Source organism: Hyperoodon ampullatus (assembly GCF_949752795.1).
Source record: "Hyperoodon ampullatus genome assembly, chromosome: X".
In the NCBI taxonomy this organism is placed as follows: Eukaryota; Metazoa; Chordata; class Mammalia; order Artiodactyla; family Ziphiidae; genus Hyperoodon; species Hyperoodon ampullatus.
Window position 1 is genome coordinate 48,873,488 of NC_136913.1, and position 13,168 is coordinate 48,886,655.

At 48.4% G+C, this 13,168-nt stretch overlaps 1 protein-coding gene across 1 annotated transcript; it reads right to left on the reverse strand.

The window, feature by feature from the left end:
* Positions 1–1,314: 1,314 nt before the first annotated feature.
* LOC307069648 (trophinin-like) lies at positions 1,315–9,434 on the reverse strand (the record flags this gene model as incomplete). The annotated part of the gene is given in 13 exon segments (XM_079728007.1): positions 1,315–1,950; positions 2,067–3,146; positions 3,939–4,053; positions 4,602–4,663; positions 5,079–5,122; positions 5,215–5,294; positions 5,989–6,080; positions 6,516–6,595; positions 6,856–6,919; positions 7,035–7,139; positions 7,788–7,790; positions 7,794–8,942; positions 9,231–9,434. Coding segments are annotated over 13 exon segments (3,714 nt in total).
* Between the last annotated feature and the right edge of the window lie 3,734 nt (positions 9,435–13,168).

Here is a 13,168-nt window from a genome sequence, read left to right on the forward strand (position 1 = left end):
TCCCTAGCAGCATGCCTCCCACACAGCAGGCATGTATGTAGTATTTCTTGAATGAACAATATTTGTTCTTGTACTGCATCAAGAGTATAGTCCTTTGATTCCTCCATTACCTCCCAATCCACCAGTCCTCTTCCTCTTCACTGTTCTTCCATACCTGGCCAGCTTGGATCCTACATTCTATCTCTTCAGCCAATCTCCATGCAGCTACTGTGGGCAGATAGCAGCAACCCAGTTGTGAAGAGACAGACTCATACACCCCCTGCCTTTGTTTGTCCTTCCATCACAACCACCAGCAAGACCCAAACCTAGTATAATCCACATCGCCTTTTTTATTGGGATCACTGCTTGAAGCAAATCTACATTTATCTCCTTCTAGAGCCACCCTTAAATCCTGTTCAAAGTCAGGGTCACCCTCTATTCTCTGGTATTCTATCCATCCCACCTCCCCAAGGATGGGTTGACTCAGTCAGTTCCTGACTATTCCATATCTATATCCTGCCCTTCTCTATTGGCTTTTGCCCCCACAGTCTATGCAACATGCTCAGGTCTCTCTCCTATCCCAAGAAAATCCTCCCTTGTTCCCATGTCCACCTTTAGTTACGTCCCTCTATATCCCTCCCATTCTTATACAAATATCTCAAAATGAATCTATACTTACTCTCCAGAACTGTCTCCCTTTGCCTTCTGTTCCAGGCTTTCCCCTTCTAGATACTGACTTAAGGTATTATCCCCTTGCCTGCTATGCTTTCCCCACATCTCTACCCCACTGAAGTCATACTTGCCTTTTAGCCTAAAGCTGGAGCCCACCTTCCCCAAAGAGCTATGCTGATTTCTAGCTCTTCTATGAACCCAAAATGTCACTCACAACAACTTAGGCACATTAAAAGACAGAACAAACTGCAATTCATTTTTCAAATTTAATGTAACTCATATCAAATATGACAAGACACAGAAAGCAAACAACAAAGCAGGATTGGCAAACAGATTTTTTCATAGTGTGTCACCCTCAGCTGATTGGTAATATCTGCTTAGATTGCTGTGTGGACAAAGATTCCAAGGATGTACCTTGGCTCCATGGGAAGGACTGCTGCAATTCATTAGCGGTATCTGTAAACATGCGAAATAAATCTGAAAACAAAACACCAAACAGAAACACATTTTAGCACCAAATATACTATTTTCTCATACTTCCTTCATTGTGCTCATCTCCCCATCCTGCCCTCCCACCTTGGGGTTTCTTATAACACCTCCCAGCTCTTATACCCATCCCCATCGGCCTTGGATATGAAAATGTTGTAATTACCTGAAACCTCACTAGCCATAGGAGAAGCTACAGGCACCAAGGCTGGTGGCTCCACCACCAAAGCCAACAGCATTGCTCGGTCCACCGCCATAGCCAGCACTGCTGCTTGGTCCACCGTTGAAGTCAGCATCGGTGCTCAATCCACTGCCAAAGCCAACAGTAGAAGTGGGTCCACCAATAAAGCCGGTGCTGGTGTGGGGTTCACCAGTAAAGCCAGTGCTGGTGTTGGAACCACTGCCAAAGCCAATGATGGTGCTCAGTCTTCCATCGAAGCTGGTATTAGGCCCACCGCCAATGCCGTCACTGATGCTGAGGCCACTACTAAAGTCAGCACTGGTGCCAAGTGTGCTGCCCAAACCAGCATTGCTGCCCAGCCCACCACCAAAGATATCACTGGAGATCAGTCCACTACCAACGCCAGAGTTGGTGTTCAGTCCACCATCAAATCCAGTGCTGGTGCTTAACCCATCACAAAAGCTGAAACCAGCACTGGTGCTGAGTCCATCACCAAAACTGGCACTGATAGGACCACTAAAACAGGTGCTTGTACTAGGAGGGCCACCAAAGCATAGGTTGGTGTTAGACACACTGCCAAAGCAGAAGCTGGTGCTGGGGGCTCCACCAAAGCCAATGCTGGTGCTGGAGCACTGCCAAAGTCAGTAGTGGTGTTAGGTGCCCCACTGAAGTCAGTACTGGTGCTGAACACACTGCTAAAGCCAGAGTTGGTGCTGGGTGCACTGCTGAAGCCAGTGCTAATGCTGACAGCACTGCTAAAACCAGCACTGGTGTTGAGTGAACCACCTAAGCCAAGACTGGTGCTGAGTGTACCACCAAAGCTGGCACTAGTGCTGGGAGAATCACCAAAGCAGAAGCTGGTGCTTAGTGTATTGCTGAAAGAGCTACCAAAGGAGACACTGGTACTGAGTACACCATCAAAACCAGAGCTGGTGCTAGGAAAGCTACCAAAGCAGATACTGGTACTGAGTGTGCCACCAAATCTGGCACTGGAACTGGGAGAGCCACCAAAGTAGACACTAGTGCTGAGTGTGCCACCAAAGCCAGTGCTGGTGCTAAGCACACCACTAAAGACTGCACTGGTGCCAAGTGTACTGCCAAAGCTGGTGCTCATACTGAGTGCATCACTGAAGCCAGCAGGGGTACTGAGTATGCCCCCAAAGCCAGAGCTGGCTCCACCACTGAAACTTGTACTGGTGTTGAGTGGGCCACTGAAACTAGAGCTGACCCCACCACTGAAGTTGGTACTGGTGCAAGGTGTGCCACCAAAGCTAATGCTGGTTTCACTGCTGAAACTAGAGCTGGTGCTGGCTGCACCACCAAAGCTAATGCTGACTCCACCACTGAAAGTGGAGCAAGTGCTGGGTGTGCCACCAAAGCAAATGCTGGCTACGCTGCTGAAGCTGGCACTGGTGCTGCATGTGCCACCAAAGCTAATGCCAGCTCTGCCACCAAAGACATTATTGGGGTTGGGTACACCACTGAAGCTAATACTAGCACCATCGCTATAGCTAGCCCTGGTGCTAGCTCCTCTGCTGAAGTCAATGTTGGTGCTGGCATTTGCATTTTCTTGGGCTCTGGCCTCAATTTCAAGTGAAAATCTGCCCCAGGCCTGAGCATCATCGCCTAACTCTTCCCTTGTTAGGCAGTCAATATCCATGTCATCCCAATTCCAGGGCCCAGCCACAGCTTCCTCTCCAATACCCATTTGGGCTCTTGCCTCAGCCCTGGCCTCAGCCTCAGCTACAGCCACAGCTGCAGATTGGACTTCCATCTCCACTGCCTCCTGGTACTGCACGGCCCAGTCCTTGGGGTCTTTCTTCTGCACCTGAAATGAGAATTCCAGTCATTATAAGAAAAATAACGTTTGTAATTATGTATTAAATACCTACCATGGGCTTTGTATAAAACTAATAGTAGCATTAAAAAAAAAGTCTTAGTTGTTGGGACTCTATCATGGGTCAGTCCTGAGATCCAATTTCAGTTCGATAACTTAGGTGCTGTGTGACCTTGGACAAGCTACTTAATCTCACTGAGCCTAAGTGTCTTCATCTGTAATACGGGAAACGATAAGAGAGTATGTTGTGGATTGAATGTTTGTGTCCCCCCAAAATTCATATTTTGAAGTATCAACCTCGAATGTGACTATATTTGGAGGTAGGCCTTTATGGAAGTAAAGTTTAATGAGGTCATAATGGTGGGTCCTTGATCCAATAGGATTAGTGTCCTTATAAGAAGAGACTCTCTCTCCATCATGAACACAGCAAGAAGGTATTCATCTGCAAGCCAGGAGGAGAGGCTTCACTAGAAACTAACCCTGCTGGACCTTGATCTAGGACTTCCAGCCTTCAGGACTATGATAAAATAAATTTCTGTTGTTTAAGCCACCCAGTCTATAGTATTTTGTTATGGCAGTTGAGGAGACTAATACGAAGTATGAACAATGAATGAAACATTGTAAACTTTACGTCAAGCAGCATTCTGGGACATAAATGAAGTTCCATATGCTTACATATGAACTTCAGACTGCCCTATACCTGCCCATCCCTGTACACTGCCTACCCCAGCCAGGGACGTTCTGTACCCTTAATATGCCAAGTCAGGGCAGCTCTCCTATTACCTTGCATGCAAACTTGAGAACTTTCATCTTGCTAGTCTCATGGTAGGAGCACAAGCCCCAGAAGAACTCATATTCAGGTGGTCTGCTGTTGGGGACCCTCTTGTATTCCAGGTACCTTGAAGAAAGGAAGTGAAACTTGCTTCTAACCAAGCAAACCTGTTGTCTAGCCACTTGGGACCAGGTGGCAACCTCCTTCAAAGACAAACTAAACTCAGCTCCTGGAGAAGGATTTCCAAGGCCCTCCTTCCCTAGACTCACTCCAAAACACAGTTCATGGTCTTGACCTCCAATACTGAGCCATTTCCCATTGGCCCTGTGCAAAGTAGTCACTTGGTGTTGCAGGGGATGCATGTATAGGGCATGGTGTCACAGGGAGGCCAAAGTATCCTGCCACCTGTGAGGAGTAAACCCAAGTTTCTATCGGGTGTGTTGTAAACAGAGGAGCCATTCTTTGGGCATTCTGGTCTGAGCACACCCCATAGCAAGGGCCTTGTGTTTGGTCTGGCCCAGCCCTGGTATGGTCCACCATGGACTTAGTCCTAGGGAATAGGATACCCATACCTCTAAAGGTAGTGTAAGAAAAGGGCAATCAAGCACTTTCTGGACCAGACCAGCACACTCAGAACACTTCATGGCCTGACAAAGCCCCAAAGCACCACTTACTTCTGCTTCACAAACTCGTCTGTGATGAGCTTCCTCACTTCCCCAAAGAGCGAGTGGCTTACCTTAACAATGGGAAAAATAACCCATGAACCAAGATCAGAACTTCCCACATGGGAGCAGAGGCATTTCCCAACATGGAAGAGACCTCTCTAGTACATAAGACCATCTCAATGAACTCAGGAAAGTAATGAACACATGGTCACTAGAAGCAGGCAGTTGAGGCCAGATGGTTCTTTATCAGAATGCCCTGAAGGTCTATCTTATATATCAGCTTAGAACAGAAAAATGACATAGGAGAAAGGGGAAGCAGAGAGTTCAGGACCATTTCCCCATCCATCCAGGTCAGAGCCCTGGACCCTCTACCCAGTCCAGCAACCCCGCCCACTCCACCAGACCACCAGGCTGATGCAATCCTGGGACCATCCTCTCTTGCCAAAGGACCACACGGACAGCAAGTGCTGACAGAGCCCAATCATACCCAGGGTGCAGCCCCAACTTGCGCAGCACCTCCCAGATGACAGCTGCAAGGGGAGGCAAAAGGAAACAGGGATAGAAAATGAACATGTGGAATTCCGACCATGACCCCCATTCAGCTGCCAGCCCAGCCACTCACCCTCATTGGCCTTGTTGCCATTCATAAAAATGACACTCAGAATCACCATAAGAAGACCTAGTTTGGGTGTGTCCTTGGTCCTAGGGGAATAACAGGACAGAGAGAAGGTTTACATCCAGCAGCCATCTGCAGAAAAATACACACCAGCCAGCCTACTAGGTTAGCTTCTCCCAGATTCTTCAGATATGAGAGAATTCTGCCCAGTCTATGCTTCAAGCTCTATGTGACCCTGGGCAAGGCACTTAGACTCTCCTATTTATAAAATGGGAAAATCACATTCTCCTCTCCCCAGGTTGCTGAGAGGATAGAATTGTACTTGTATTTGTCAACCCACTACAACCCGGACACCCAGCCAATATGAGTCCCTTCTTTCTCTTCCAGACCCCTCAGCTCCAAAAGAATTCTAGGCATGGCCCCACTGATGTTCCTGCCCTTCAACCCTCATTGATTCACCCATACCAGGAAGCCCTTCCTTGAGAACCACTCTACCAAGATCAATAGGAAGAGACAAGAAACAACAGAGAAGCTTCAGTAGATACAGAAAACTTGACAGTAGGAATGACCTGCCCCAGGCTTCTACACCCTCCAGTCAATCAATCATAATCAGGCACCACTACTATGTGTAGGGCTCCAACTACGTGCAGGAGCTGGAATAGGGGTTTTTAGGCTCTGTCTTTCTTGACTTCCTAGGGGATGTGGGGAGAGGACAGGGATGGAGTAGTACCATGGACAAAAGCAGAAGCCTCCCTCCCACCCAGCCCTTTCCCAGCTTACGTTCCCAGGATGCCTGCAGAGGATTCCTGAATGCTGATGAGAATATACAAGCTAATTTGTTTATCAATTTCCTTCATATTGACTCGAAACATCTGCCAAATAAAAGAATAGCCTGTGAGGTCGCAAAATTCAGCCTAGGCAGTGAAATAATGCATGTAAAGCACTTAACTAACACAGCAAACAGGTAACAAATGTACTATTGTTATCAAAATAGTCTTTATGCTTAATGGGACTCTAGGGAGACAGAGAATGGAGGATGGAAGGGAGAGGTGAGCATCTGAAATACACTGCAGGACATGTCCAGCAGTAGACAGAAGCCAGGACTAAGCTGGGTGGCTTGGGTCCTAGCTGTACTTGCTGTGTGACCTGAGGCTAGTCTACGTCCCTCCGTAGGCCATCGTCTGCTCATTTGCACAGTGATGGGGCTGGATTAGGGAGTCTCTGTGGTCCCCCCAAAGGGACGTGTACATCTTTGTTCCATTCAAGACTTCCCCATTGTGCCCATCCCACAGAGGATGTCCTTTCACCTTCTCCAGAGCATAGCTTGCTCGTTCAATGATCTCTGGGAAATATTCATCATATTCTTGGATGACATCCTTCAGCATGACTGCAGGAAGGGAGAGGTGGGAGCAGCTTGGCTGAGAAGGAGCCACAGAGCTGCAGCCCTTTTGCCAGCCCTATGGGGTTAGTGTAGTCTGAGTCCTGAAGTGTGTTAATGGGAGATGCCAGCCATGACAGAGTGTGAAAAGGGCAGGGGAGGATAGATGAGAGAATGAAGAGGCCATAAAACTAAATGGCTACCCCCAGGGCAGGGAGGAGAGAGGAGTAGAAAGGAGAGCTCAGGGAGGAGGGTTGGTATGACTCTACCTGAGCGCTTGATGGGGATCTTTGTCTGGTCCTTAACCAACAGGTATTTCACCAACTTATTTGCCTGGGAGAAGAGGAATATATGGGAAGATCTCAGTATGTTTTCAAAAAACTTGGAAGAATGACAGAGAAGAGGGCAGGTGAAGAAGAGAAGAGACTGGGCAGCACTGGATTCTTACCCTTTCTTGCAAAGTGGCCACATCTTGGGATAGCGGAGGCCTCTGGCCCCATGGAATCCACCTATAACTACCACCACCTCTCTCATCCCCGTTCAGATGCTTGGACTGCATCATCAGAAAGAAGGAAGGTCCAAAATAACCAGGTGAAAGAGATGGCTCTGTCTCCTCACCCTGCCTGTTCCTGAAAGTCCCCTAAACCCTCCCTGTAGGGGTCCTGACCTTAACATTATCCACACTGAGTTCTAGATTTATCTTTCATTGTCTTCCGGGCAGGTGTTTCATTTCCCTGCCAAGACAGGAGCAACCCAAGGGCAGGGTCTGGTTCTTCCTCTTCTTTTGGCCACCACTGGCTCTACTAGCTGTACCCCTTCAACAAGTCACTTCACCTCTCTGGGACTTGGTTTTCTTATCTGTAACACTGGGACCTAGCTGGTAAGAGTTACTTTAAAACATAAAAGCATAACCTGTGTGACTATACCCAACACAAAGCCTGGTGCATGCTAACTACTATGTATTGATAAATACAAGTTGAATTATATCCAGTTTGTAGCTAAGTGTATGGATGTCTTATTTCCCCACCAATCTTTGAACTGCCAAGCAGCAGGAACTATATCACATTCCTCTCAGCATCTCTCACAGCCTATGTGAATGCAGGGACTGGCTTAGTAGACTTAAAAGAACAAGTGAACAAACCAGGTGGATAGGAATGGAAAAGAAGTACAGAGTTAAGGATGGTGATGTCAGAGATCTCACCTTTCAGTTCCTCTTGCCCCGGGTCCTGGTTGTGGGCTCCAGACTCAACTGAGCCAGGTAGTCATCTGCCAGGGCCTGGACAGCAGCAACAACCTGAGTCTCAAGGGCACTTATGTTGATCTGAGGGGTAGCCATCTTGACCTGGGCCCCTTTGTCAATTTGAGTCTGGTTTTCACTTGTCTGGGCTTTAGTGTCAACCTTCCGAGCCCTGTACACTCTCTTGACCCGGAGGGTGGCTGCTAGGGCTTGTTTTGTGACCATTTGACTGGCAGGTGGGGCCTCAGAGATCTCACAGGGAGAATTTGGGCCCTTATAGGAAGCCTTCTTGACCTTGGATTTTTTGGGCCAGATAGCTGCTGCTGAGGCCTCAATCTGCCTGGTAGCTGTCTCAGTGGCATCTGGGGCCTCTAGGAGTTCAGTGTCAGTATTTGTGCCCTTTACAGTTGCTTTCTTGGCTTTGGAGGCTTTCTTAGTTCGGATGGAGGTAATTTGGCCTCGGGTGGTAGCTGTGTAGCTGGTGGATGGAGCCAGTGAGATCTCAGTGGCATTAGCTATGGCCTTATTGTTAGCCTTCTTAGCCTTGAGAGCTTTCTTAGGCTTGATGGAGGCTAACAAGGCTTGATAATTGGCTGACTCAGTGGCAATTGGAGCCTGGATAGTCTGTGGGATGACTGGAACGTTTAGGGCCTGCAAGGGTAACTTGATCTGTGTAGTAACACTCTCACTGCCAGTTGGAAATTGGGAGCCTCGGGCTGCCTTAGCAGTAACTCTCTTTGTCTTGTTGGCTTTCTTAGGCTGAGCGGTGAATGAAGAAGCCTGAGTACTGGCTACCTCAGTGGTAGCTGAAGCCTGGTTGATCTGGGGGATGATTGGCAGGTTTAAAGCCGGAAAAGTTATTTTAGGCTTGTTGGTGGTAATCACATTGGCAGGTGGAACTGGAGGGGCAGCGCGTACTGTCTTAGTGATAGCCTTAATAGGGGCCTTCTTGGTCTTGCTTTTCTTAGGCTGGTTGGCAACTGGTGGGTCCATAGCCAGGGGGTCCTTGGTTGATGATAAGAGGGTATGCATCAGCAAGACACTATCTTCTTCTGTTGTCTCAGCCTGTACATCTGGAGGGAAGTGAAGCCCCAGGCTCCCAGGGGGAGGCAGAGGGCCCTACACACTTAAGATTATAACGTGCTGAGCCAACTGGCCTCCCTACAACCCACCCTTTCTACAAAACCTCCCTCTCCTCTGAATGGTGACTGATTGAATGGGAGGGTGAAGGAAGAGGAAGGGAGCAAGAAATAGGCAGGTTTTCTTCACCTCCTCCTCCACCATGCAGGGGAGGACTGAAACAGGTTAGGCAGGAAATTATGCAACTACAGAGTGGTAGGGGCTCAACAGCCTTAAATGAACTCAGAATAGGGCAGATGGCCTGCCAAGAATGCAGAGGGGCCTCACCTGGAGCGGGGGCATCTTATAATGGGAGTCATTACTCCTATCCATTTTGCTGGAAGGCCGAGAAAGGGCCTGAGTCAGGAAAGAATAAGAGGGAGGTGGACATTCATCAGGTCTCCTGCCAATCCTGAAGGAGGGGGTTCTGATCAAACCTTGGGCCCCAAACCCTTCAACTACTGGGTTCTCATACCTAGAAACCCAGACCATCTGGCTTCCAAATCCTAGCTCCTTTTGCCTCCAAGAAACTGCAAGTCAGCTCTCGATCCTGCCCCTTTACCCTACAAACACCCTTACCGCAATTCGGTAGTGCGCATGCATATCAAACAGAGGCGTGAGGGCAACTGCAGGCGCTCAGCGCGCAAGTGCTTTGGTGGACTGGACAGCCTGACCACCTCAATCCCACATAAGCCCTCTGCCCTCAGAACAGCAGAACATCTTGAGGCCACTCCTGACCCACTCTTTCTAACTGCATCTCGTCTCATTCCAACCCTTCCCCCAACACCGGTCCCTCTCCCTCCGCTCTGCAGCACCTCTTCGTTCCGCCCCTTCCCCAACACCATACACCTCTCCTCTGCAGTACAGCCACGCAGCGCACTGCCCCGTCCCCAAACGCCCCCTCCCTCCGCTCTGCTGTACTCCGCACCTTCTCTTCTCTTTATATGCCCCCTCCCTCCGCTCTGCAGTAAGTGCCTGCACCGCCCCTTCCGCAACACCGCACCCCTACGTCCACGTCTGAAAGTGACCATCCTGCCCTTACTGCAACATGGTTACCCCACCCACAAATCCTATGGTATTAGGCTTTTGTGTAATCCTTCCCAAATGCTACCAGGTTCTGTCCCTTTCTTTTCAAACCGGTATCAACCAGGTCCTAGCCCCTCTTTTCTCCCCTCTGAGCCAGGTCATTTCAGATATATAATAAGGATTCTGCCCCTTACTTTTTCTAGCTCCCAATCTCTACTTTCTGTGGCCGAAACCAGGTCCTGCGACCTCTCTCCAGTTTAAACGAAGCCTCCCATTGCCTATCTCCCTGCCTAATTGGATCGTGTTCCATTCTTTCTACGGCCTGAACTATTTCTCCATCTCTCTTTTCTGCAGTCCCAAACGGGTCTGCATCCCTCCTTCCTGCAGCCCGAACTGAGTCCAGATCTCTCTTTCCGTTGCCCAAAGGGGATTCTGCCCCCCTCCTTTCTCCCTTGCAAACCGAGTCCAGACACCTCTAAACCCGACCACTTTTATGCGGTTAGCTCCTGAACCTCTAGCAGGTTTCCTTCAAACCTTAGGGGTGTGTGGAGTCAACCACGTCAAACCCTAGCCTGGAGGCCCCCACAGGGTCTTCAGTAAAGCAGGGCACTTTAGCTCACCTCTCCTGTCCAGAAGGCGTCTGCTCTCTCCAAGCCTCTTCTTAGGTCTGAGCCTATCTGCTCCCCCTCCCCAGCCGGAAGTGATCCTGCCTCTTTCCGCCTCCACAGGGTCGCCTTCCCTGCCTGTCAGCCTCCCCCCTCACTCCCTACTTCCAGCTTTCCTTTCTCCCCAATGTGAACTATTTTCTGCTTACTACCTTTTATTCAACAATCATCATTTTCTATTCTCCTTTTGATTTCTCTATCCCCCACCCTGTATCCTCATTCCTATTTGATTCATCTGTTCCCCCTAGGAGGACTGAGTTTCTCTGGGCTCCCAAACCAATGCTTCCTACAGACCCCTCTATGCCAACCTTAGTCACATAGTGTGTTGTTGTAATGTGTTGTGTGTCTGGATCTCTCTCCCCAGGAGCTGCTCTGGGGTAGGGGACTAGATCATGTTAATTTCTATTGCTTAAGTAGGACCAAATTAAGACATTTAGAGTCTCTAAACGCTAAAAGGTAGGGTGCCCCCTACATCATATGTAATTCAGAATAAAATCAGTAAATGTAAGAAAGCCTACCAAAAGTTTTATTTATCCCCCAATGACTATTGATGCTTTTAACGTATATCAACTTAGCTAAAAATTTTTACTGGGACTGTGTTCCTCCTTTACTGGTACACTGGGACACAAGTGCTTCGCCTCTCTCTCTTGTGGAATGGAGCACTGCTCCCCAGTGTAGAAAACACTTCTTCTTGGGCATTCACTTGCTCACTCAGTCAGTAATTATTTGTTGAGCACACAGTTGTGCCAAGGTCCTTGTTGGATGTTGGATGCCTGCCCTCAAAGAACTCACACCTATTTTTTTTTAGTTTATTGGAGTATAATTGCTTTACAATGTTGTGTTAGTTTCTGCTGTATAACAAAGTGAATCAGCTATACGTATACATACATCCCCATATCCCCTCCCTCTTGCGTCTCCTTCCCACCCTCCCTATCCCACCCCTCTAGGTGGTCACAAAGCACAGAGCTGATCTCCCTGTGCGATGCGTCTGCTTCCCTCTAGCTATCTATTTTATATTTGGTAGTGTATATATGTCCATGCCACTCTCTCACTTCATCCCAGCTTACACTTCCCCCTCCTCGTGTCCTCAAGTCCATTCTCTACGTCTGCCTCTTTATTCCTGTCCTGCCCCTAGGTTCTTCAGAACCTTTTTTTGTTTGTTTTTTAGATTCCATATATATGTGTTAGCATATGGTATTTGTTTTTCTCTTTCTGACTTACTTCACTCTGTATGACAGACTCTATTCTTAAGTTCTAAAAACACCCATGTAGGAAGAACTGGTATTATCACCATTCCACAGTTGATGAAATTAATGCCCAAGAGGTGATGTGTCTTGTCTAAAGGCACATGGTCACTAAGTAATGGAACCAGAATATGAACCCACCTCTGGTTGATTCCAAAGCCTGACACTCACTGTGGCAGGTCTGATACTTGGTGCTACTGATGGGAAGAAGAAAGAACCCACATTGGCCCTGTGCTCTCCTCCACGCTCTTCCTCTTATTTCCCTTGACCATACCAACACCCTATCTCTCTGCCCCCTTCCCCCCATCTCTCCAAGTATTCTCCTCCCCTTCTCCCATTTCTTCTTTCTCTTCATGTACTTTCTCTTTCTCTAATTCACTGGTGAAGAGTTGCCCAGTGGTTTTCCATGTGCCAAAACCCATACTATGCACTGGAGATGCAACACTGGATGAGATTCACAACCTGTCCTTGAAGATTTCTCCATCTGGCTGGGATGCGTAAGAATACAACATGTTACTGAAGAATCCCAGAGCAGGGTACTGAGGGGCCTCACAGAGGAAATCACCTACTGGAAGGCAGTGAAAGCTTCCAGATAGGGTGTATTTGAGCTGGGTGTGTCCCGTGGGAGGAGTAGAACATTGGCAGAAGAGAAGGGAAGAAGGAGGAGTTCCTGTAGGACTGCAGGCTCTGAGGAGCCTCTGCTGAGCATAGGGGCACATGGGACGGTGGCAGATGGGTCTCTGCTCTAATGCACCTGCTTCCCACCTGCTCCACTTGCACAGAGGCCCTCAGAGTCATGTTTCAAAGGCAAAGCTGACCATATTTATAGCCACCAAGGGTTCCCTTGGCCTGCAGGTTTAAATCCAAGCTTCTTAGCCTGTCATTCAAGGCCCTTCACAGTCAGCCCCTGACAGCCTCACAGGCCTCAGTCACAGTGGATGACTCATGTTCTGCCTCCTGCCAATGCTATACCTTTGCTCAAACTCTTCCTCTACCTGGAATGTCTTTGTTCCCCTCTCCCACACCCTATGCCTGCCAATAAAAGTCCTGCCTTCCTATAAAGACTGGTACAAATGCTGCTTTATCCAAGAAACCATCTGAGATCACCCCAAGCTTAGTTAGTCTTTCCTTCCTCCTTGCTCTTTTGCATGGCTCTGTCAGAGCACTTAACAAACTGGGTGAGAGCTCTCTGTTTACTGGTTTACTGTTTACTCTCTTTCCTACATGCTAGATTGTGAGCTCCTTGGGGCCCCATCATGCAGATCTAGTTCATCTCTGACACCCCAGGACT